General features: G+C 36.6%; 1 protein-coding gene across 2 annotated transcripts in view; it reads left to right on the forward strand.

Annotated features, from left to right (window-relative positions):
• The window catches only part of LOC124630583 (proteoglycan 4-like), a 36,358-nt gene extending 11,088 nt beyond the window's left edge, over window positions 1-25,270 (forward strand). Inside the window, exons 2-7 of one of the 2 annotated variants that reach the window (XM_047164543.1) lie at window positions 1,741-1,870; window positions 20,884-20,950; window positions 21,808-21,875; window positions 22,128-22,304; window positions 22,484-22,844; window positions 23,135-25,270. In XM_047164543.1, coding sequence (XP_047020499.1) covers window positions 20,884-20,950; window positions 21,808-21,875; window positions 22,128-22,304; window positions 22,484-22,844; window positions 23,135-24,693 — 2,232 coding nt within the window. In that variant the 5' untranslated portion in view covers window positions 1,741-1,870 and the 3' untranslated portion in view covers window positions 24,694-25,270. Of the gene's footprint in view, window positions 1-1,740; window positions 1,871-14,468; window positions 14,594-20,883; window positions 20,951-21,807; window positions 21,876-22,127; window positions 22,305-22,483; window positions 22,845-23,134 lie in introns of those variants that run through there. The other variant, XM_047164544.1, reaches the window with a different exon arrangement.
• Window positions 25,271-25,764: the final 494 nt, after the last annotated feature.

Raw genomic sequence — 25,764 nt, forward strand, 5'->3', positions numbered from 1 at the left:
AACTGCACGTTACTACTATTGCTATTGCGAGCCACTATATTTAATTAAAGAAATTAAAACGCCTCTCATTTCTCTACACTTATTTATTTTATGTTAATCACAGATTAACATAACTTGACTAATTGAAATTGATTTATGACATTATAATCCACAATTTAAACATCTTAAGAATATTGATATTTTTTCATATTCATATTTAAAAAATATAATATAAAGAGAGAATCAATTAAATACGAAAAATAAAAAGTTATAACATTTGCCAACGTTTTTTTCAACGAATTCTGGTATTAATAAAGACAAAGACGAATCTAAATAAACTAAAATTATCCATACATTCAGGCCAGTACGCTTAGTACTGGCCTCTACTCTCGTGTTAAGAAATTTTATTTGAAAATTAGCTCATATGATAAAAAGATTAGCCAGATAGCCACGTAATTAGTTGAGCTTATTGCCCGGGGTGCGCCGGACGTAATAACGTGTCGTCGGTAGAAACTCTTTTAAAAGAACTTAACAGCAGCTTTATTACCGGACGTATGTCCTGTTTTATTGGTAAATATAAGTACGTAATTATTACTCCAGAGTAGGGCTAATTACTTATTTAAATTCAGTGGTCGAACTCTTGGCTAGGTAAAGGCCAGTTAGACAAATCGACGGTTAAGCAAAGCCGCAGTGGGTTTGAGGATGGGTGAACAACTAAGTCATAAAAAGTTACTTCGTGTTATGGAAAGTTCGTTAAATTCTGTCTGAAGCCAGAAAAGTCTAACAAGCAACGTTTTATGTTTTGATGAAGGGTTTGGTCAATGTAAAATACCAGTACCTACTCAGCTGCATCCGGTTATATTAGAAGCCGAACCCAGCATAGCTGGAAAATACCAGGCAGATTATGACTTAATAAAAAAAGTATAGGTAAGATTTACAAAGACATCACGCAAAATTGCCACTCCTTGCGTTTGGCTGTATAAACCCAAAAAAAACAGACTTGAAAATCTTCCAAGATTGCATCGTCTATTTTTGTTAACTTTTCCTTCTATTTTACTGATCTTGCTCATGGGTGTTTATACAATTTCCAAATAGGTAGTACTTTTTGTTCGGATTATTTCAAAGTGCCGGTTTTATCCATTTTCCGGAGTTTCATTCACTCTGGCTCACGGTCGCAGGGTGACTTCCCCGTAAAATTAGATTATTTTGGATACTGCTTTGATCTTTACAACACTGTAAAACAAATGACTGCATTGCATAAACGCAGACCCAAGCTTTGTTTCACATGTTCAGGAAAAACAAAGAAAATTCCGTTGCAATTTCGGTGTTACCATCCCTACAGCGTTTATATTTTCATATTTGTTTTTAAATTAACTATTAGAATTTTGCGCGACCACAATACCACTTGTGGAAGCTGCTGAAAAGTGGCGCGTGTTTTGGTTACGTTGCAAAGCAGAGCAAATAAGAGCGAGAGAGTAAATAAGAGCCTTTTTAGCACAGAAAAACGTTTAGGTAAAGGCATTCCTCAAGCAATGGCACAGATTTCGTTTTTAGTCTCCCTATTTACAATACTATGATATTTTGATGGCTGTAGATATGTACCATAATTCTTCCTAACATAGTGAGTGATATGGTTAGGTATAGTTACAGTGAGTTTGTTGGTAACTCTGTCACTGTGAGGGCCTTTAGATGATTTTATGGAATTCATACTAATTCATTATATAATTACTGCTAATAATAATGAATACTTGATTGTTTCAGGACATGATTCGCCGGGTGCATCGGTGTCGCGCGGTAGTGCTATGACGTGAGGACCCAACACCATGCGGGCCGGCTCTCGAGGGGCCACCGACTAGCCACACGGCCTCTTTACGATTTGTGTTATATTGAGGTAAGCATTACACCTAATACCACAACAAAGGTATAATCTTTGTATATTTATATAGGTAAGGTAACAGAATAATTCGCAGACTTAGGCAATGTACGAAAATCTGTCGTCGTATCTTATTTATAAGGTCAACAGTGTACAGGTGCTGTGATAAAGAGTTGATTAAATATGTTGTTAACCTGATTCAGTACACTTGAAAACTGGTAGACTTTAGCTAAGAATCAACCCGACTAAATTAGCTTCTAATCAGGTCGTTCGTTTGGGGTCTTCGATTTTACATCAACCTGTTTTTCTTGGGTAAAATTGAATATTTTACAAATTCTGACTACCACAACAGTGATGTTTTATGGCGTCTCGCGTTTCTTATGGGAAGTCACAGTATCGGAAGTCAAAGCCTGCGGTTTGTCACTGGCAATGAATGATGTATGAAAGCGGAGAAAGCTCCAATAAAATCGTATTGCTACTTAAAATAGTCATTCAAAGAAGTCGTTTAAAATAAAGAAACTTCATACTAAAACTGCTTGCATTAGATAAAAAAAATACATACAAGTAATATAAAATATTCTTCTATCAAATTCACAAGTAAATCATAAAATGCATTTTAGCTTAGGCTACAAGTATGTATGATGAAAAGCTTGTTCTTACCAGCACGATCAATCAATATGTTAAGTACTAAAGTATTTTCTGGAAGTTTCAAAACTAATACTTGAAATTAAAATCGAACTGCTCAGTAAATCCTAGAGCTCGTTCAAATTCTCGGCGACTAGCCACATGGCCTCATTACGCTTTTTGTTACACGGAGCTAGTCTATGCACCTATCTACCTATCAAATAGAAATGAGGCTATGATTATGAAAGTCACATGTTATTGGTTTTGTTCGCTGAGACCCAGGGTATTGTTGAAATAGCAATAGGTAATTAATGTGTCAGTATCCGTGTAACTTTACAAGCCAGTACTTTAGATATAGTGCTGTGATCCTTCCAGGCTGTGCTAACTAATTACGCCACACTTATAACGTCAGTCACCAAATAAGCACATACCCGCCCATTTGTTTTAGCAAGTTATATTGACAAAGCACTGCCGCTCAAAAGACAATTGTAAACAAAGTGTTCTAGGTGAGCAGACATTGCGACAAACTTCGCACAGATGGTTTAATGAGTGGCTCGATGAAACGTGTTACGTTGACGCTGCCACTAGGATTTCCCGGACGATTCATACTGTCATCTTAGTTACAAACAAAACGTTCTGCCCCCATTTTGTTAAGAGAAACTCTAATACGTTTGTGTGCCAAGGCCATTGGACAAATTGATATTACATCTAGAGAGAGTTTGCCGCACCGAAGTGCGCTTACAAATTCGCAGTTTGTCACGTTTTTATGCGACTGCAGCGTTCACCAATATCAACTATCAACTAGTGGAGCCTTAAATCGCTTCAATATTACAACGTTTCAAAACATGTTTCAGGCGAAGCAGGAAATAATAACACTGAAACTGCAATAGTGTCCGACGTCTAATTACACTGAAATCGAATATTACGAACGAATAGCTCAGTTGCAAGTTGATAGGTCAACGAGCCGGTCGCGCCGTCGCCGGTCTAAAATTAGCTTCATTTACTATGTCTTGTGATAAGACCCATTCCAGTGTAATGGTTTGTAACGCGAGCGTCCGTCATGTGTGCAATTAATTAAAGCGGAGTCATTGCTCGCGCTCGCAGACGCTATGATACACTGCAGCTGCACCAGCAAGCCGCGGCCTTACTTCCACTTAAAGTGAATTGAAACGTTACCATCTAATGTCACAACACCGCACGTAACGTTTTGTTAAATCATAAAATCGTATTCAATACACTATTATTATATTATATGCTCATTGACCCCCTTACGTGTCACGTATGAAGTACACATTGTAGCTAGAATATTCACTTAATAAGATTCTTACCTACAACAAACTACGTCTTGTTATGAGCTTAATTGCTTAGCTTTTTGTACATAACGATGTATAAGTACATGATGTAAGGCACGACCGTTGGTCATTATTCTAACTGCTCTATTGCTACTGTATTATTTTCGTGTACGTTGTTACCCGACTCCATTGTCCCCGGGTGTGCAAAAGGGGGTGTATACTAGTGTTTTACAGAAAGAACTAAAGAAAAATTACTGTCTTAAACGTTTTGTCGGGTTTTATTGAAGAAAGAATGGTGCAACGTCGGACTTTAAATGAAGTCCGATTTTTTAGGTCAAGAAGGACTCTTTAAATATTAGGCATAACTCGACCTGTATGGTAGACTACATAATACACATTGAACGCCATAACGCGTCGGTAATTATATCAAAAAGATATTAACTGAATTAACCTACAAAAAAACCCATACCTGTCTACAGTAACAGTGTAACTAACTTCAGATTAAACATTTTGTAACCACCTCACAGTTACGCTTCACTTGAACTTATTATTAAATTTTCATACAACTTTACAAAACAATAATTCTATTCTATTGCAAGTGATTGCGATATTATTACGATCGATACTCATCAAAGTCATCAATCATGGTCGGCGCTGTACGAATGATCGCTAATGACTCCCCGCGAATGGTAACATCAGACGTTCAAAATCATATTGTCACGACCTACTTTGCAGTCAGAATGTAATGTTTGTAAAATAGTGGCGCCGTCGCAGGAATTTGTAATTCGATTGTCAATTTGTTCCGCTTCCAAAACCAATGCGCTCATCTAAAACCACACTGTGATCGTTTCAAAAGTCGTTATGACAAATTCTGTTTCAAATCGTACTTACCTGCTTTTTTAGATACGAGCAACGTTCGTCGAATTTACATCGAACTAGCACCTGATAAAACCAGGTGGAAACTTTCAGCAAACTATTTGAAATATACATATTTTCTCTTCCGTTCATTTTCGCAATAAGAGAGCAACTTGCATAATTTAATTACTGTTGTTTTAGTTAATATTATTTAACATCAAAGTGGGAGCTAAAATTTAATGTAGCGAAAAGTGCTCACTGTAAATATAATATGTTTACAGCGTAATAAATGGCAGTGTAAGCACAATTAAACATAAAATGGGACTGTATATCTTAAATGATCTTACTTTATGTCCGGTAAAATTGTTCAACTTGGCACCTGTCGTATAACCAGATTTAACTGTACTTAATTAGCACAAGGCTTTCGGCTTACTTACACACTTACTGTAGTGCTTTCACCGAGTTCTGAAAGTACAGAATAACCGTGTTTTTGTGACATAGCGCTGTATATCTGGAAATCTGGATCAACAGCTCTTGCAGCCTCAATAGATCAATCAAAAGTTCATTTATATCTATTATTGCACATCAAGTATTGTCTAGACGACAGTCGCTACTATCATGTACCCATTGATCTACATAGCAGTTGAATTGAGAATATGGCTATCGTTTTAAATCGATACCTAATCTTCACTGTCATGAATCAGCACATCCTTTGTCTGAAAACGAAACTGAGTTGAAGCAACAGCTCTGTACAATGGTCAATCTTTTTCTAGATTAAAGTTTTTCTTCTGTATTACATTAAGGTGGCTTATTATTTGCTTAAGCATTCGCAGGCAGTCGCTTTTTGTAAAGCACTGGTACTCAGCTGAATCCGGTTAGACTGGAAGCCGACCCCAACATAGTTTGAGAAATGGCTCGGAGGAGGATTTGCTTAAGCATTATACGTGACTGCTTAGGAATTAATCTCTACTACCAATGACACTAAACATAATGTCTATTTCCTTACAAAATTGGAAGGCATAATCACAATGTTTCTCTATGTTTATGAAAAAAATACACATTATCTTCTATTTATTTGTACAAGTTCAGGAGAAATGTACCATAATTGGAACTTAAATATAAGTTTGCGTATATTATGTGTAGCAACAGTGGAACAAATTGTAAACAATCATTTTTGTAAGGACAAAAAACGTAGGTATTATGTAGCAAGCAATCGCCAGCAATTTTCTTTTAATCTAGATCAGCTACGTATTGTGGTTACAAGTTTTGCTTAAGTATTTTTTTGTTTGTACAACCCACAATTATTTTTCTATTCTTAAACTGAACATTCGTCCAATTCTGTTCGTTAAGTAGAAACGGTTTTTTTCATATAAAAGACTCGTTGAAAATCATTTTTGCTTTTCTATATTTCGTAATACATACCATGGTGTACCTACCTATAGATCCAGTATGTCCGAACATAGCTAAATGCAATATTTGCAGTTAGCAAACACTTGTAGGCATTATATCGCTGTGTCGGCCTGTTTCCCAACAATTTACATAAATACAAATATGGAAAATGAACCATTTTCATATTACACAATTTTATTGTTTATTAATGTACGCACCGACGCATAGGATGCCTTGCTTTAGCCTCAATGCATAGACTATCGGAAAGGAAAATAACCACTACACGGTATAATAACAAGCTGAAAATAGACCACAAACATGATAACATTACCGATATCTTCTGTATTTATTAACGTAAATATAAACAGCGTAACTTTATACTACGTCTACCCTAACTTTATATCCTCAGGTAATTGGTACCCATGATCGTCAAACTTGAAATTCGTCATAACCAATCACCATATATCTAAGTAAAACTCTATTGAAATATCAATGCTATCGCAAAAGAAATCAGAAAACCCTTTCAACTTTTTGACGTGCTTCAATTTTCGCTTCGTTTTGCTACGTGCACTGCCAAAAGCCAAAAAGCTAGCGAGCTCAACTAATCTCAAAACAATGGAAACATCCAACAACAGACGAACAACGGGAACAAGCAAACACACGTTGTTCTAACCGCCTAACGTAAAGGTGTGAGTAGTGATTGACAGGTAACAAAACAGCAGCGCGAGTGGCGCCGACCTTGTGTGCTCGATTGTACCGGGCTGGCTACCGGAACTCACATACCAGTACAGCACCGCTGTCCTTAATATTACTATCATATCTATCTGAATAAAGCACACGTATAACGCAGTTAGTTTAGGGCTAGAAGATTTTAAGCATGGCTGTGATTTGACTTCACTGTTTACACAAAGATTGTTACAGGAAAATTGCCAATATTTACCTATGGAATTTCCTATAATAATTGTAGGTATATCAACCAAAAACGATTATACTTAATTTGCGATAGTTTAACGTTTAAAGTACTTGTTGATTTCGCCCTCGTAATGACTGTGTTAGTCTAATCTTAGGTGCGCAACGCCTACGCAGTAGCTACGCAGAACCTATGCGTCGTCTACGCGGCGTCTACGTAACATTCAAGCAATACCTACAGGCGGCTTGCACCGTCACTTCATACCTCTATGCAGTATGTACCTATATGCTATGACAAAATGACTTATTGATTTGTGGCTACATTTGCTACCTAGCGTGGTAATTGTGCCAGTTCTTTCTCAATACTTCAACTCAGAACCGCAGTTCGTGAACAAAAATCACTTTTTAACTTTGTAATAAAATTATATTACTAAGATGTTGGAGGTGCTTACAAAAGACATTTTTAATGACCATTTCGAAAAAGCGCAAATTAATTATAATTGAAGTAGGTATTGCTAAATAAGCTACTCTTGGTAAGTAAATTCGTTACGTTTTAAAAAGAATTTGCACTTTATCACTTTCCAATAACCTTGAAACTGATAGTAAGTACATTTTAATAATGTAATACTTTTAAAAGTGCTCATGTTATAAATTGTTCTGCAGAAAGGCTTATTAAGCTCAACATCTAAAGTCTTACAAAATCAATAACGCCCAGTTTTTTTATCTAAAATATAGCTGCATCATAAAACTGCACAAAACCCGTTCACTTCGTCTAGCTCTTAAGTACATAAACGAACAAAAAATCTGGCATAGCTCAGGTCAAATACATAACCCAACAGCTATTATCTACCAGTCAACAGAAAAAGAAATAAAATTTTAAGTGATGTGAGCGTGAATAATTAGTAACAATTTAGACTTGAAATATGTTCATTTAGAAGATGAAGGCATTCAGTTAAAGGTCTGTTGAAGCGATGCGGCGACCGAAGCGACCGGAGAAGTGTAACGAAATGTCAAGGGCGGTACGACGCCGACCCAACCGCCGTTTGTTTTACTGAAGAAATGTACGTTTACCTAATACGTATAATTGATCACCGATTTTAATGGACTTTGAGATAACCGCGGTTTCCTAATATAATGATCTCAAAATGGTTTTGTCAATGAGCTGATTGTCAATTCAATATACTGAATGCGTAATGACCACAAATATCTGCGTTGGGCCGATTGTTTAAAATTATTTATGGCTTGAGTTTGGGACTCTACTTAACCTTTATGTTTATATATAAACACTTTGCTTTTTAGAGAATAAATTCTATTTAATTTCAATTTTCATTTAAATTATTACTACTTACATTCCGCACCTGTATATTTCACTTCCATTAAAATGATCCCGACGTGAAATTTTAAAGAGCCTTGTACCACAAACCCTTATGAGGCAGTGAAGTGGGTTGTTTTGTGATAACCGGCTGCCATCTGACGTCATACGCACTTATGTTAAAATGAACAACATGAGGGGACTAACGACCTCCTAATTACCATTATAAGTGCATAAAGTCGCGACACTCGACATATAATCGATCACATCGAACTACGGTTCAAATATCAGGGCCAATGTCAATCTATGCAAAGTATCGTGTATTTGACGAGCTACTCGACTATATTTTTCGCTTTAAAATGTGTTGCTCTGAGAACATAGTTAGTGTTTTATTTCTTATTCCGCGACGCGATGAAAGTAAAAGTAGCGTTGTCTTGCATAAGTAGACTTCGCTCTATCCGAGCAGATCTACTAGAGCAAAGATTTTCAAATTGGCTTTTCATCTTCATACAGTAATGTTAATGAATGGAATGTAATGTCAAATGTCAGGTGTTTGGTAAACCCAGATGAGTCAAAGATGTTAAACAGCAATATAACTGGTAATGCAATAGGTGAGACATGAATGCACGGATTACAGTAGCATTTCAGGACAACATAAGCTTAACACATTTATCAACACTCGATACTCGTGTGATAGAAACTAAGATTCCTCAACGTTACACAACCCTAAAAGCAATGTTACTCAATATTAAGCTATATCATTACCGATATAACATGTTATTATTGTTTTAATGCCTGGTTGTGTTGCTCTATAATTATAAGCGTCTACGCACATATACAATGGGATGTACAATTTCACAACCGATATCAGCACTTGTATCAGATATTGGGAACGGCTAATTAAATAACAATTATTTTATCAGCATTTCTATAGAGAGATGTGGTAACGAGTTGCTTGCATACCAGTGCGGGTACGTGAATACAATTTTTGATACATTTTTACGTAATTGACGCGTTCCATGTAAACGAGCGGCGAGTAAAAGCGGGTTGAGTGCGTTGTTTGTTGCGCAACGTTGCGCCCGCGCCGTCGTCACGCGCCGGCCATGATGACGCCCTGTGCTGCTAGACGTGCCCCTTGCCATTCAAGCAGCCTTCAGGATTTGAAGACTAAGGGATGATAGGGAAATTATATTTTTCTCATATTTTCACGAGCGTCTCCTGAATATAGATACGACTGCTTCTCTAGGAACGAAAATGCGGAGTGTAAAAAGGAGAAAAGAAATCATTTAGGTTTCCATATTTCTGAAATTTTGGAAAACATCTGCTTAACTGTTTGTAAAGTCAAGGTGATAGGCTAATACGATGATTATGAAATTTTAATAACATGGCTGGCTTATTGTTTGTAGCCATGAATTATCAAAATCTTATAAAGCAACATCAGATTTTAAAATTAACACTTTCCATTGTACATAGATTAGTGCGTGGTGTGTACACGAGTAATCTTCATCTTCACACTTGACGGGCCCATCTATCTATACATAGACAATTTATCTGTCAATCTACGCATATGCATGATGTAAAACGGCCTTGAAGGTTACAATAAGACATAGAATACTGTGCCCTTGGAAAGCCACAATGATTTGCAGTCGATGCGCGCGTCCGTACCACCCACTGGAGCTCCGCATCCTATGAATGAATCATAGGAATTCCATTGATGTGCACATGAAAGCGCTTTATTTCACGATCTAAGTTTTACTGTCATTTTATGGGTAGTACAACCGAGAGTTTATACGAGGCTTTCACGCCTTCAGTGAGCTTCGTGTTGTGGCTGCGCATAATTACTTACTTGAATTGGTTGCTCTCTGATGAATGACCTAAGTCAGTTGAGGTTTTCATAACTCAGAACTCAGATTTAACATTCAGATTTTTTTCTTTGTATTTTCTTTTTCTGCAATGGATTTATAATAATTGATTCAAAAAGTTGGCTAATACTGTAAAATTCACAGTGACGATATATTGTCAAATGGAGCAGGCTGGTTCTTTAACCAATTGGCCATTACATACCAAACTAGCTATACTTTCATCTAATTACCTCAAACAAATTAAGTGTGAACAGGAAAAAGCCAATATTATAAGCTTTTATTTATTCATGTTAGTATATTAGAAACTTTTGATATTATGACGAGAGTTATTATTCTGTCAGTCTTGTGTGTAAGTTGTGTTGTTCTCAAGTAGATGATGATTTCGATGGATGCTCTGCTTTCTCCATTGTTTGTGTAACTAACATAGACAAGCCACGCCCCACATATCGTTACGCATTGTCTCTTGAGATTTGACAAACAAACAACCTATTTCAACTAAGTGTGTACTAGTAAGTTAGACACAACGACACTGGATGGGTTCTGCTTAGTTTAAATTTCGACAATTCTTGTGAACGATTTTGTTTTTCTTAAAAAGAAATATTTTCATTTCTATGAATTTTCTTTCCATAAACCGTGATTAGGGTGGTTTGACAATCCTCTTTAAAATTGGCACTTGTTACCTAAGTAAATGAAATACATCCTCAAGTTACACAACTGGATCATTGTCATGAAACGCAGACGACAATAGAGTCTGATACAGAAACGTTTAATTTCCCTTTCATGTGTGCACTCATTCACGTTTCGGTTGCATGCGATGAAGACGCTGTGATGCATGCTGGGGCCATTTGCGCGTCGTCCCTTGTCGAAGAGATCGTGTGCCAGCTCTCACCGAGCGCGGAAGTCGTGGCGGGTCTAGCAACACGTAGCGTGCGCGTGTATTCGCCCGTGAAGTTTCCTACACCACAAATTGTACAACATTAATTATATCATATTACGTCTTTTTATTGCATTCTTGCTTTACGTACGTGCGCGACAATCGCATTTCGTTGGTGATACGCTTTATTGTGTTGCATGAAATTTAATTTTGGAGTACACGTTAGCTGTAATTGGCAAATGTCCCTAGATTAAATTTCACTTTCGGTTACACTTTAGTTTATTTGGTTTTCTACTAGAACTGTTGATTTTCGTCACTTCACCGTTAAAAGTTGAACCGATAACAGTTGCGCAAAATAGGAAACCAATCAGCTGCTACATGAATTTCTAACATTCACAGATCGACACGAAATGATAACTTCATACACTTATTGAGAAATTTCCGTGACCTGGTTGACCTTCCCTTCCACATGTAATAAATTAATTTAATTTACCAACTAAGTTATTACCTATTAGATACCCGACGAGTTAACCTGTCAGTTGAAAATCAAACTCGTAAATTATGACAAAGATATTTTAGCGATAAAACGTTGTTGAACATGTTCTATTGGTTGTCTGCGGTTGTGATCTAATAAACTGTCTAAATTATAACTAAAGGCCTCGCCAGGCCAATGTTCTTAGGTTACATGAAGGGCGTTACACTTACTGTATATCAATCGATTTATATCGAATAAGAAACTATTAGCATACTATATATAACTGTATAGACTAATTTGAATGTTGTTTTGTTATTTTTTGCGTACAATTTCATTCTAGCCGGACATTAAATCATAATTTATTTATCTAACATGAAACGCTATTCAACAGCTGTTCATATTTGACCTATTTACTGAAGCGCAATAAATGATATTTAATAAGTACATGTGTACGTAAACTGAAGGCAAGTGGCTGGCTCGTAAATAAAAAAGATTAGCGTATGGCCACGAAACAAAAGGTCATGGGAACGATTTCCGAGGAGCTGTGCACATCACGCCGAGGATTGAATGACAAAACTTTTAATTACCACCTACTAGTTATAAATGTGCGTCCGTATCCAACCGCAAATTGTGCCCATTTTATTAAATTACATCGATGATTTTACCAATTTAACATTCATTGACCGAAAAATTGAATTCTAGTGTCCAATTTATAAACGAAATCTAAACAGCAGGTACAAAAATTTAAACCACTTTCTATGTTACGTTTCATACGCTCACTTCACACATATGTCATATGGACATATACGTAGTTTTTAGAAGACAGTCAGTAACTGCTATTTAGATATACGACTTTGTGCAATACTTACCTAGTGCAAAAACACAAGACAATAAACCAAACGCGCAGAAATATAAGAACAATATTTTGAGTTTTCAAAAAGTTTCATGAATCTCTGTGGTCTTCGTTCCACTCAGTACTGCAGAACTTACAACGAAACAAGCAATGTTTTGAACAAATAAAGCAAAAAAAAAAAACAATGTTTGAGGAAAAACTTGGACAAAACATAAGTTACGTAAGAAAACACGGACAACGTACCTCGTATTATGACGAAATTCATAACAATTTCTATAAACCCACCTCATTATAACGATTTGGAGAATTAATAAAATATACGATGACAGCTATACAGTAGTCAGTAGGTTACTGGTTGGAGTAACTATTGATATTAAGTTGAGCAACATTCTTTATTATAATCCTTCGGTGAATTCGATGTGCTGATAGGTATGTATTATTCATTTTGTTGATTACATAAAGTACATTCGATTATAACACTATCCATATTTAAAGATAATGTTAATTAACGTGTAATTGGTTACTAAATGGATTGCAATAATAGCTTAGACTTTTGGGTCAGATAAGAATGTTATTATCCGTAAAAGGTGTAACATAATGATCTGTCACCCATTTCATATCTTGAGAAAAATTTACGACTTAGTTGACCTCGTTTATATTCATAAATGTTTACATAGATTTTGAGGGAGATAAACAAATATGTCACAGTGGGTATGGCATTCCATAAAGTTAGATTTGAACGCTGGGACAAACGTGTCTAAGTGCAACACGTCTCGGTATTGCTCAGTGAGGTCAAATGTCTGACGCGGTCTTCTTCTAAAATATTATATAACCGTAAGCGGACGCATGGGAACTTTTCTGTCGAAACTGCTACTAGAATCTAAATGCCAGCAGTAGAACATGTACGAAACTACTAAGTATAATATTAAGTATAATAATTGTAAATTATGCGTGAAGATGATCTGAGTTACAGTGAAGTTAAACTTACTGCAATAGTTGACATTTAATTATGAGAACATCTACGTTCGCTTGCACTCTCATCCGTTTCCAATCTCGTTATTTGTCGTCGCAAAAATAAAACAATATAATGACGACGTGACTGCAATTATTCAATGAAGATTTTATCCATCATTGTAAATTGAGGAATAAACAAACAAAAAACCTGTGAATGACAGAGGAAACGTCGAGGAATGCGACGGAGGCGGTACAATGGAGACGCGCTCAGTGCTCACGGCAGCGTTCTTTATACATTTAAAATCAACAAACTACGAAAAACGGCACGTTTAAATTTTCATATCCGTATTATATTCCCACACTGAAATATGCCGCACAACCAAATCATAAATGTGCAATATTGTGCATATTTTGGACAACCCGTGAATTGCAGTGTTTTGAGTGAATAATTCATTTTTCTCCAATTACGTCAATCTGTTTAACTCTGTATAATAATCAAGGCTACATTACGTATCATAATTTGGAAATATATTCATTTAAAAAAAAATCTTACTTCTTTTATAAAATATTTACAAAACCAATCTCGCTTCCGCTTATCACCGTACTCGTGGCCTTAATTCTCTATACCCACACGCTGTCTACTCATCCCGTGTTTCTCCGACCTTCATCCCGCATTCCTACATGTAGGCAACCAGTCATCCAGGATACGCACTATTTGCTAAGTAGTTAGCGGACAATAACCTCTGCTAGTTGTCCTCAGACTCAGACAATCGCCTCATTCCACAATACGACCCAGTCCTGTGAATTGAGTTTTTCATCCATCAGTTTCAACACCACTCATTCAATCCATGTTTAGTCAACAATATTGATTACGAGTACTTAACAACTTATCGCTAGTACAATCAGTTTAGTTTGCAATCTTAGTTAAATTATAAATGCAGGAATATGTAAGGCATGTTGCTCTACTTTCATTTCCACGTCTACTTGTTATGAATTGTTAATTTTCACAAGATGTATACTTGCGATTGCGTAACAATAAACATTGGTACTTATCACAAAAACATTAGATATATTACTGTCTGTACCTACTCAGCAGCGGTTGTACATAAATTGTTCCATATCCTGTGAATATGAGTTTCGTGCGTAACAAGTGAGTCACTGTCAATCAGCTTTGGAGACCAAACAGTCTAGTACTGGTATAAGTATATAAACAATCCTGACACGTGTTTAGTATTGTCACCAACTATAATAGGACAGACGTTCACGTTGTATATTACTCTACGAACAGTGCCTCTTGGAGCTCCGTCACAAGACATTACGAAAACAACTCTAGACCAGTCAGGTACGTGGAGAGCTTTTACGAGTGCCCTGATACAATTGCTTGCGTTTCGACCTTAAGCACGCCTTTCGTAACTTCAACAGATGCGATTTAAGATGAGTTAACAAGGAAAATATCTTACTTCCATAAACGTTCTTACAACAATTGAGCATACGAGTGGTGTAGGCGAGAATGCGTCTCTGTAATTGATAAGGATAATCGCGTCGTGAATCAGTCCCGGGATTAAGTACACAACCGGTAGTTAAACGGTCCCAATATGGCTCAGGTAATATTTGTCGCGCGTGTCGACATAGGTCACAATTATTAACTTAATTGTCTTAAGCGAGTAGGCGACCCATTGTTTGTGCTTTTGTTACGTATCGCATGTTTTATCTAAGCCCTGACTTTTTATGCACATTCCTTATTAAAATTTATCTACAACTTATTCTTTTGCAAGAATACGAGAGCTTAATTTCAAAACTTAAAAAATCCGACCACTAAAACCGTTCTGACATGACAATGTGGTCAAAATATATCGTCGATCAAAGGCCATTCTTATGCAATGTATCTTTTATACAGTATTTTCCCCGTCACGATCGTCTTCCTGAATATCATTGTGTTTATGGGGTCAGATACGAAACGACATATTGATGTAATATTATCACATTGAAAGGATCTCGTAAGTCAAAATCAGAGTGGTTTCGTGAGTATCCATCACCGTTGTCAGAGCATGGTAGGCGGTGTCATTTGTTACGAGAAAGGCGAGACGTGACATCTCAATCCGCAAGGATGTTCGAGTATGTAGGTTTATATGACTAAAATCGTTATATAACTCTCATTGCGGTTAAGCTGATTATGTAGGCAAGGCGATTGAAAACGAAGAAGTCGTTTATAGATCATTACTCTTGTATGGTAATATTGAATATTAATTGGGTTTATCGAGTACCGTAACTGAGTAGTTGTTGAAGCGTGATGAGTGTGTTGTGAGGTAGTATAGTGACCGCCAAGCTGTCAGCTACCAGGTGCTTCGGACGCTGCTCTCGACATACTTGATGACATAACGGAGTGCGCGCCGACTGGGCCCGTTACATCGCTGCACCGTTCATGCGTAGCTTTTTGTTGCTCTACGTAACATAATACCATTCCAAATAGACATAGGGCATTGTGCAAACTTATAAGATTAAGTCACGACCATTGCCCGCTAATCAATCTCGGTCACATCGATTTAAATAAAACTAAATTGCTAATCAAATGATCGGCGATAAAGCCCAATTGGTATACGTATCGTGGGCCTTGAAACCTAAATTTCATTAAAAACGTGTTATGTAGTAACACCACTTGTCACTTGAACAAATAATTTGGATAATTCGAGTTCCCAATTTAATTAAAAACCAAAAATTATTAAGAAGTATTCAGCACACTATAATATGGATTCATGGATTTCTTTTTTAGATCCATTTTGATAATTTCATTTATTATATGAAGCCTATACGCTAAGTATATTTTTTTATTTAAACCTTTTATTATTATTACGTTATCAAATCCTGGTGTGGTGAGGTAACTCTCGTATAATAAAACTGAGCGCCAGCTACTTACCATTACCGTTACAATTGTAATTGGTTCCTCCTTTAGTGAAGCTCACGGTATTTTAACCTCTTGAAAGTCAAATTATCCACATCAGTTGACATAGCGGTGATAGCCTACACTCCGCTATGAATGCTAAACGAAACGGATAGTTAAGTATCACGTAGTCACGTCTCGAATCAAATTTAATTGAACGAATATTAAGAAACGATTATCGATTTATATCCATAGCAATAATATTACATAAACGGTTTTAGTGTTGCGATTATTCGATACCGATATGCGTAAGTAGAGTAACGATATCAAACTGTTGACAAGCTATACTTAGGTGTCAGCTTGAATCAAATTAATTAGCAGAACAATAGCCGTAATTACTCCTTATTCGTCAAGTAATTAATACAACCGCTTCCTCGTGCGGAGTGTTCGATGCTTTTATTAAGTTAATTGTTTACGAGAAAGTGTTTCCATTAATTCCTACATACCATACCGTTTATCCATTTCATAATAATTAGATTTGAATCTACACGCAACGCTTTCAGTTGTGGCGTTTTTATATTAGGTAGGTACGTTATTTTTAAATCTCAGTGCAATGATCGAATAAAAAATGAATATCAATACGGATACTACGAAATATACAATATTTCTTACCACAGTCAGCGTGATTCTTGCTTTAATATTCCATGCGCATCATCTCCTATCAGTGAGTCAAGATTAAACCTAAACATCGCATCTTAGGTAGTCTTTCCGTTGGCAAACCAGGATAGTAAGCAATTCCAAGCTTCCGACCCATGTGAGAAACCGACCACAAAGCAATACCCCTTGTGGTTCAAATCATTATAATTTGACCACAACACAATTTGGCTCTATAAATGTATCGCAACTTGTTTTCAATTATATTCTTAGCTGAAGACAGTTAATAAGACAAACTATTAGAGCACCTCAGGAATTACATTACCTTACAACATTTTTTTTATGTTCTAAAAGTCAATTTATACCTATGGGATTTCATAAATCTTGCCCAATATTTTAATTACGAAAGTTATCGAAACGATCCTATTGAGATTAAAGACATGGAGAAAGGTACCCTTAGAATAGGGGCTGCCTGTATTTAGATGCATTTTTAAAAAATGACCAGATTTTATAGGTATCGGCTAATGCACTGTCTAAATATCGAAGAGAAAATGAAAGATTATTACTTAGGTAGTTATTAGTAACTTCAAGAGAGCGAGCTTTCGTTTAATCAGTACTAAAAACAGAAATAAAAAAAACTGCGTATTTAATTTTCATATACAGTCTTGCTCACAACAATTACAAGTTCATATTAATTACTATATGATTCCAACTGCGTTTAAGTTTTAATAAAAAGTCATTATATCTTTTTAACAGATTGTTTCTGTAATTGTACTCACGATATACGTATAGATAAGCAATCAGCAATTTGCTTCAATTGTTTTAATAAAAGTTCTCGTCATATATCATTGTTGTATTGCGTAACGTCATGGTATAAGCTTCCTTATTTCCGTTAAATTGTTTTACAGCATAATCTATTTAGAATTGCGGCAATGGTGGTATGCCGATTGATATGTGAGCAATGTGTTTGTTACCGCAGACTATAGAATAAAACAATAACATATTTCTTGCTGATATCAGTCTAAGTAAATAGCTTTCCTTCACACAATTAACTTTCAACAGGACTATATTATGAATAGAGCTGTTTATATATTTTTTATCCATTCTATACTATAGAGGGAAACACTAGTAACGGAAAACACTCTGGATCCTATCCTAAGCTTACCATATTTTATACCCAGTAAACAAGAGCTACCATAGGCCCATGTCTCTATTCAATTGGAAATATACAATAGCTTTCCTTAGCATTTATGCAATTTCTTCTTACACAAAGTGCAGTATTATGCCACTGTTGTTCACTTTATCGACAATAAACCCTACCGCAGCTTGCGTGTGCCCCGGGGCTGCCTCACATTTAGGCCGTATATTGTCGTAAAAGGAATTAACAGCAACTATAAACAAGCGCACTAAATAGTCACATTTCAAGGCATTACGCAAAATGCTACTATTTTACCAAAGTTCGTTCAACAAAGTCCCTACATACGTACCCTTGCAATTTAATTAATGGTATCAGATTACGACATGTCAAATTGCCGCTATTACTTACCACCTCGCACTTTGATTATGATTGTTACAAGCCTAATTTTAGTTCCGGTTTCACCATTAGGGATACATTAAATCTGACAAGTATTCTTTATGTGGTTTAGAGACCGGTTTAGTAGACAGATTTCTAGACTGTCTGTGAGATATGACTCTGTGAAAATATTGTCGTTACTCGTTTGAGGTTAGGCTCGGGTGACCAGTTTTTTAAAGCATATTTTAACTCCAAGTTATGTTCTGAAAATATTTTATTGAAAGAAAAATAAAGAAACACGCATATTGTTGCAATAGTTGCAACAATAAAAGTCGTATGTCAATGTCCTAATCACAATTGTTAGCCTAGTTTTAGGCCACCTCTAATATGCCCTTACTTGGAAACGGCCTTCACGTGTTCAGCGTGCAGAAGTTGTAAACAAACTTAGGTCCTAACACAGCGCGTCATGTGCACGTAGCCTTAGCGTTTGTGTCGCTCGCAGTGCTCCAGTTTCGTGCCGGTCCACTGGCCGACGGTCTCACTGCTTACATCAAGGAAACCACGCCCTAGGACAATCTGACACAACTGCTCATTGCAACAGCTTTCACGGTATCCAATAACATTCAACGCTATTATATGTCACAGACACCATTGAGCAAATTACTGGTTTTGTTAAATATTTTTATTATAGGAATGGATGCTGCCCCGCAGTCACGGCGTTTTCTTTTGCGGTCATAAAAATAGACATTATCTTGCAGGACAACATTTCAAACTAATGTTCTAGGCCAATGCAAATTACAGTAATTGTTTAACAGGGCAGAATTATTGATACACTAGATAATGTCACAGCTATAAGTTACCGTTATTCCAAGCTGACTAATTACTTATGCTCTATTTAGCATGATTTATATTACAAAAAACTGGAGGACCGCTAACCTCAAGCTAGGATAAATTAATTGCGGATTTACAATAGCATAATTAGATTTCATTAGAACTTAAGTCTTAAATATTTGACTGCTAACATCAATTTAATGCTTAATTTAAAATTTTCAACATTTTAAGGAAACATTTCAAATAAAATATATTTGCTCTAGATTGAAATCTAAAAGCATCCGAATCGAGTTCACTTATTTTATAATCGATGCTCGTAACGATTATTATATCGTTAGTACGGATACCATAGCCATACTTTGTTATAAATAAACGTATCGGTTTGTTACGAATTAAATGGGAGTTACATCACAATAATAGCCTTGTTAATGGCTTTATTGGTAAAAAGGGATTAATAAAAGTCAGACGTATACTTTCTACTATGTTCGATCAACGCGCACTTTTTGTATATTAAGAGCAGAGGTACATATATAATTATTTGGAGTAGAAAGGCGCTCATGTAACACTAAGCAAATGAGCACATCTCTCGGTCTAGGCTATAAAACTTTTAGCAACAATAAACTCGCGTACAATTTAAATTTAGTCTATTATCTCATAGTCTCTAACACTTTTTTGTAAACCTTCATTCTTTTGTCATGCATAGAATGTTCTTCATAAATTATTTGACATTCTTAAACGGGTTTTCTAGAACATGGACAATCCAAAGACCTTGACATTTCATTTTTTTTTTTAATGTTTATTTTACTTTTCCTCATCAATATAAATGATGTAGGCAAAGTATGAACCTACAAGCCTGGCAAGATCCGGGAAGGATTTAGAATGTTGACTTGAGGAACACCTTAATTACATAATGCGTAGGTAATCAGAGAACATATTCGATTTTCTATTTTCTCTGCATTTCACAGAATTTAATCTACTTTTTATTGTATTTCGTTATTTTTTATCTCCTCCCAAGTATCTGTTTACATGTTATGATCTAAAATCTAATCTAGCGCCAATGATATAGGTGCTAATTTGTGCCCAGCAATATAAAAACCAATTAGAAAACTGGATCATTGTTATGCATCGAAGTATGTAATTATAAAATTATGTAATTTTAGATGAGGCATATCGGAACAATCCACTGTGGATGGCTAATTGTGGGTGTCGCAACACAATTGTTCCGTGGATGCGCGTGCGAACACCGCGACCTACCTATTGTCTGCACTTTGTTTTGTTTATACACCTCTGTCAATCAACTATCAACCCAATATTGATTTACAATCACACTGAAAAGAAAACTATGACATAGTTCGTTGATGCTCTCCTTCATAAATAACTAAGAAAAATGTTTCTCTTATCAGAAAATACTGAAATTGACGCCATCAATTGTACAGGATTATCGTGATCTCCAAAATGTCGTTGAACTATTGCAGCTGAAATAATCTGCAGGTGAAAATAATCTTATTAGAGACGTAGACGACTCACCCATATTTGTAGAATATATATACATATGTAGATGTACCTATATGTTTCGCATTCGCACTCGGCTATAATATTAGAGAGACTATTCAAAAGGTCTACCATTCTGCTACGAAAAGCTTATTTGGTAACTTATCATGTTTTTTCCCCTGATTCATCATATTATTCAAATGTGTTATATTCACAATTTGATGTGATTATTGCTTTATTAATAGAGTTTATCTGTTGATTTCAGATGCGGCGGCAGGCTCGGATCTCAGGCGGCGGCGCGCTTGTCGTGCGCACCGCCTCTGCCTTACAAGGTTTTATAATTTTTTATCAATTTATTTAATTATATTTTCTTAATATACTGAATACAATTTTTATGCTCTATCAGTGAACTGAGAAAACTAAGTCAATGTGACCTAACGATCTAAGCAAGTTTAAAAATATTCTAAATAGATCGCAATGTTCAAGTTCAACACATGCAATTTGTAAAGACCTTTATAAAGTCGCATGCCTACTAAATCAAAATATTTTTTTTTGCAAAATTATCTAACTCAAACTAGAATGAAAACAATAAGCAAAAATGGAGCAAGTGTCCCACTATTTAGTATAGAAACCGATTTGTTCAGATCGTAATAAACAGCAAGGTTTCTTCTGGCTACCTATTTACTGCAATTTACATTCGTAGCTCCCCATCCTCACATTTATCACACACTATTCATAAGCGTAAAGCATCCAGTAGTGACGTTTATGATCAATTCGCTTCCTGCGTCCCACTGTTAAGCTCGTAGAAATCACGCGCACTGTTCAATATTCTATGACTGTACTTAGTTTCTAGTGAAGATACCTTCAACATATGTAAATGAAACTTTTACTAATAATAATTCTTGTTCGTGTATCACGACTAAAGATTTAACTGTGATCTCCTAAAAGTTAATTGTAAAATAAAATGTTACGTTTCTTTGACATTTAATTTTAATTAATTTTGTTGGTTTGACATTTTATTTGTAGTTTTTGATGGGCTAATATTTTAAAAAGATCTAATTTATCATAATAATCTGCTTATGAAAAATTATATTTTATCTTCATTATTGCTAAATTAAAATGTAGACTTAAAATGTGAACACCTATGTATAGTTCGGAAATATTAAAATGTTTAATATTACTGTTTCAGTTTGGCTGTGGTTGCTGATATTCATATTCCAGAACGAGTTTCGAATATCCAGGTCAATTCAACCAGGTGTAAGTATTTTGTGCAAAGCTTTATAATATTTTTCTTTTTCATGCTATTACTATTTTATTAGTATACATTTGAACGTGACTCTTTCTTAAATTAAACTATAAAATACTGTTTTAATCATGACTAATAAATTCCAATGCGTTGCCCAAAAAAATATCAGTGCTATAAAAACTTCATTTTATTCTCTATCAATTGTCACGAACAACACCGAACATGACACTTTTTGTTCAAAGATTTTTTTGTTCACTTTTCAGTATTTGGACTTCGACAACTTGCCCGAAACGAACTTCACGTGCACGGGCAAGGTTATAGGCGGGTACTACGCAGACCTGGAGACCTCGTGCCAGATGTTCCACGTGTGCACGGTGGGCCAGAATGATGAGCCCATGGACATCAAGTTCCTTTGCCTTAACGGCACCGTCTTTGACCAGGTCAGTTGATAAGTACGTGATTTTTTTGGTAGGTTCTGTAGTAGTGGCATGTTTTTTGCAAGCATCGCTACGTTAATAAGATTATGACTTTATTGATGATTACTGCAGTAAAAATATAGGATTTGAAATTCAAAAAACAGGATGCAGGTTATCTAATAATTGATATTTTCTCATTTCAGGAGACAAGAGTGTGTGAGAGAGTCGACGAAGTAGATTGTACAAAGTCTGAAAAGTTCTACAGTTTAAATTTAGAGTTATACGGCAGTACTGCGCCGCCCATCATACAGCCAGACCAACAGAAACCTCAAGCACAACCAACTGAACAGTCACAACAGCACACCAAACCAAACCAAGAAGCTGACCCTTCAATAGATGATATCCCGACTACGACACAAGATAAAACTCAGGCACATTCAACAGACATTACAGACTCAACTGAAGATCCTATCCAGGACATAAAAAGAGACGAACCAAAAAACCCACAATATAAACCAACACACCCGCCTTTACCATTGTCAGAAAATGAGGAACTTACTGAAGGTAAGCGTTTATTATGCACAGGCCATTAAACAACAAAATAACTATAACATGCAGAAAGATAAGTAGGTGATTCCCAAGGTTTCACCCGCGTCCCAGGAGAGCTTCTTTTGGTACCCGAATTAAATAAAGCTTATTTTTAAAATCCATCTAGTAGTTTCGTCCTTTAGGGGTTTTTGTTAAAATATTTGTCAATCTTATATTAAGAAAATCAGAAGTTACTTTTTTTAGCATAAATTCATGGCATTAGTGATCCACGTGTCGTTTTCATGTAAAAAATATTTCAATTTCAGAGTACCAAGAAGAAGACGACGATACTGACTACGAAGATTACGCACATCATCCAACAACGACGACTCCGCAGCCAACAACAACATCGACCACGACAAGAACCACAACTACGAGTACTACAACAACAGCCAGACCTCCCACCACTACTATACTACCATCTACGTCTTCCAGACTTCCATCTCCCATTCCACATTTAATTTCCTCACCCTCACCCATTCTGTCCTCGCTGTCCCCTCCATCACCTTCCTATCCACCTTCCTCCCCATCTGCTCCTTCAGCCCCGTCAGGTCTATCTGCCCCATCAGCGCCTTCCGCCCCATCTGCTCCCTCAGCACCTTCCTTACCCACACTAGATCCTTCCCTACTTTCCCCACAAGAGTTTATTTACCGGCACCGAGGACCAGGATCCGAAGCCATTTCCTTTCAACGACAGAGCTTTCGACCCGCTGATGGAGTTTATATAACGCATGCACCGCCACAACAATTCGACCATTTCCAATATGAGTCGTCTAGAACTGCCCCAAGGCCATCCGCTCAGCGACCAGCGACATCGTTTGCTCAACGACCTCAACCGGCACCATTCCGACCGACCACACTCGATCCACGAGATCAATTACTACGTCCTGGACCTACTTCGCAACCCTCGGAGCGACATGAAACTTCTGTTAAACAAAATAGACCTCAGGCATATCCTCAACCATTGCCAGCACAACGACCGTTACCTTTTAATCCTTTCTATTATGATCGCAAGCGAAGCGATGATGCGGCTCCAGAAACGGAATCTGCTCTATCGGCTCGATCTGTTGCTCCGCCCAGTGTGTCCGAAAAACCACAAATCAAACTGAAAAGTCCCCCACGGGTAATTGTGACAGCCAGTGCGTCAGTCAGTGATAGCAATGGTAAAAGACTAAACTATACCGTTGGCAATGTTGTGAGTGCAGTGAAACCAATTGTACCAATAAATTACGACGACTATAAAGAATCCGATCTTATATTCGATCCATTCTTTCTCGATGTGCCAAAATTACAAAAAAGACGTAAAACTAGATCTAATAAAAATAGAAATGTATTTACTGTTCCGTCCACAGCAACCGTGGCATCCGAATTATTAGCAGATAAAACTACAATTACAACGTCCCCGGTGACGTCTCGTGCGACGACACCACGGATCATGGCAAGCGAGGCATCGGTAGCGACCACGACTGCCGTTTGGAATCCTAACGACTACGTCGATGACAATTACGAGCCCCATGCCTACATTCCACCAATTCCGCCACTCGCAGTGCTAGTGCCTCACGAGTTGAATAAATATAAAAAACACGATAGACTATCTAAAAACGATTTAGTTGAGGAGAAGACTCACAGAGATCACAAAACGAATGTTGGTAATATCGAAGAATCCAAGCCGACGTCGGCGTCTGCTGCGCAGACAACCTCTAGTCATGTGGCGGGGACGGGCCGGGAGCCCCCCGCCGCCTCGCCGCCGCCCCCGCCGCTCCTCGAGGCGCCCGCGCCCGCCTGCGCCTCCTCGCGCTCCACTCACTGTCGGACTCGTGCCTAATTAAATTAGCTCACTTTATACAATAAATAGATAAATATCTAGTTACATGTTTAGATAGGTAGAAAATTTTTATCAATTTTTCAGGCGCACTGTATAATTCAACGATGATTTAAGTATTTGTGGAATTAATCAAAATTGAGTAATTTAGTCTCGAAACTATTGTATCCCTATAAGAAAAAGGTTTTAATTAAGCTCCCTCCGAATAGGTAAATAGAAAGATCAATATACTTAGAAAAACTTTGCGCGGAGTCTGCTTTCCGCATCATAAGGCGCCAGATATCGCTATACTATTTAATCTACTATGATCATTTTAATATTTGTTTTTGCAGTTTCCAGACATTTACTTTTTGACTAGCTACAATGAACCGACCAAAACAAATATTTTCTTTATGAGACCAGTTCGCAGGGAGCTTTAGTATTTATATGTTTTCTAATTATTATAAACATTGTAAATATGTACGAGTTTGGTTTATTGATATCATTATATTTTTTTAATTTTCATATTTTTTATAAGTACCTATGGATATTTATGAAGGAAACCTTGTAAATATCGTAAAATATACTTGATGTTTCTACAGTTTATTTATTTCATTTCCCTGTAGTAATAGGTACCTACCCAATAAGTTGCCAATGGCTATATTGACCCAAAATATGATAAGCAGCTAGGTATGTAAAAATAAAACACTACCCAATCAGTTTGCAAGCCATCAGTCGCAGAACATATTGAAAACTTTCTGTTTTGTTTTTGTACCACCATGTGATCGCAGAGAGCTCACGCAAATAAATGCGAAAGTTTGTATGTGTGTATATGTGTAGGAGTACACGTTCAAGCAGCTCAAAGGATTCTGAAGACAGTAATATAACCAAGGTACTTACGTCATTACATAAAGGCTACTTTTTATCCGGATAGAAGTGTTTCCCTAAGGAAACAAAGTTTTAAGCAGATGAGTTAGTTACAGCCTTCTTATCGTGCCACTGCTGGGAACAGGCCTCCTCTCATACGGAGAAGGATTGAGCGGTAATCACCACGCTTGCTCAATGCAAGGTTGCAGGTTGGAGATTTCAGACTAT

The sequence above is a fragment of the Helicoverpa zea genome, chromosome 5 (genome assembly GCF_022581195.2).
Source record: "Helicoverpa zea isolate HzStark_Cry1AcR chromosome 5, ilHelZeax1.1, whole genome shotgun sequence".
Taxonomy (NCBI): Eukaryota; Metazoa; Arthropoda; class Insecta; order Lepidoptera; family Noctuidae; genus Helicoverpa; species Helicoverpa zea.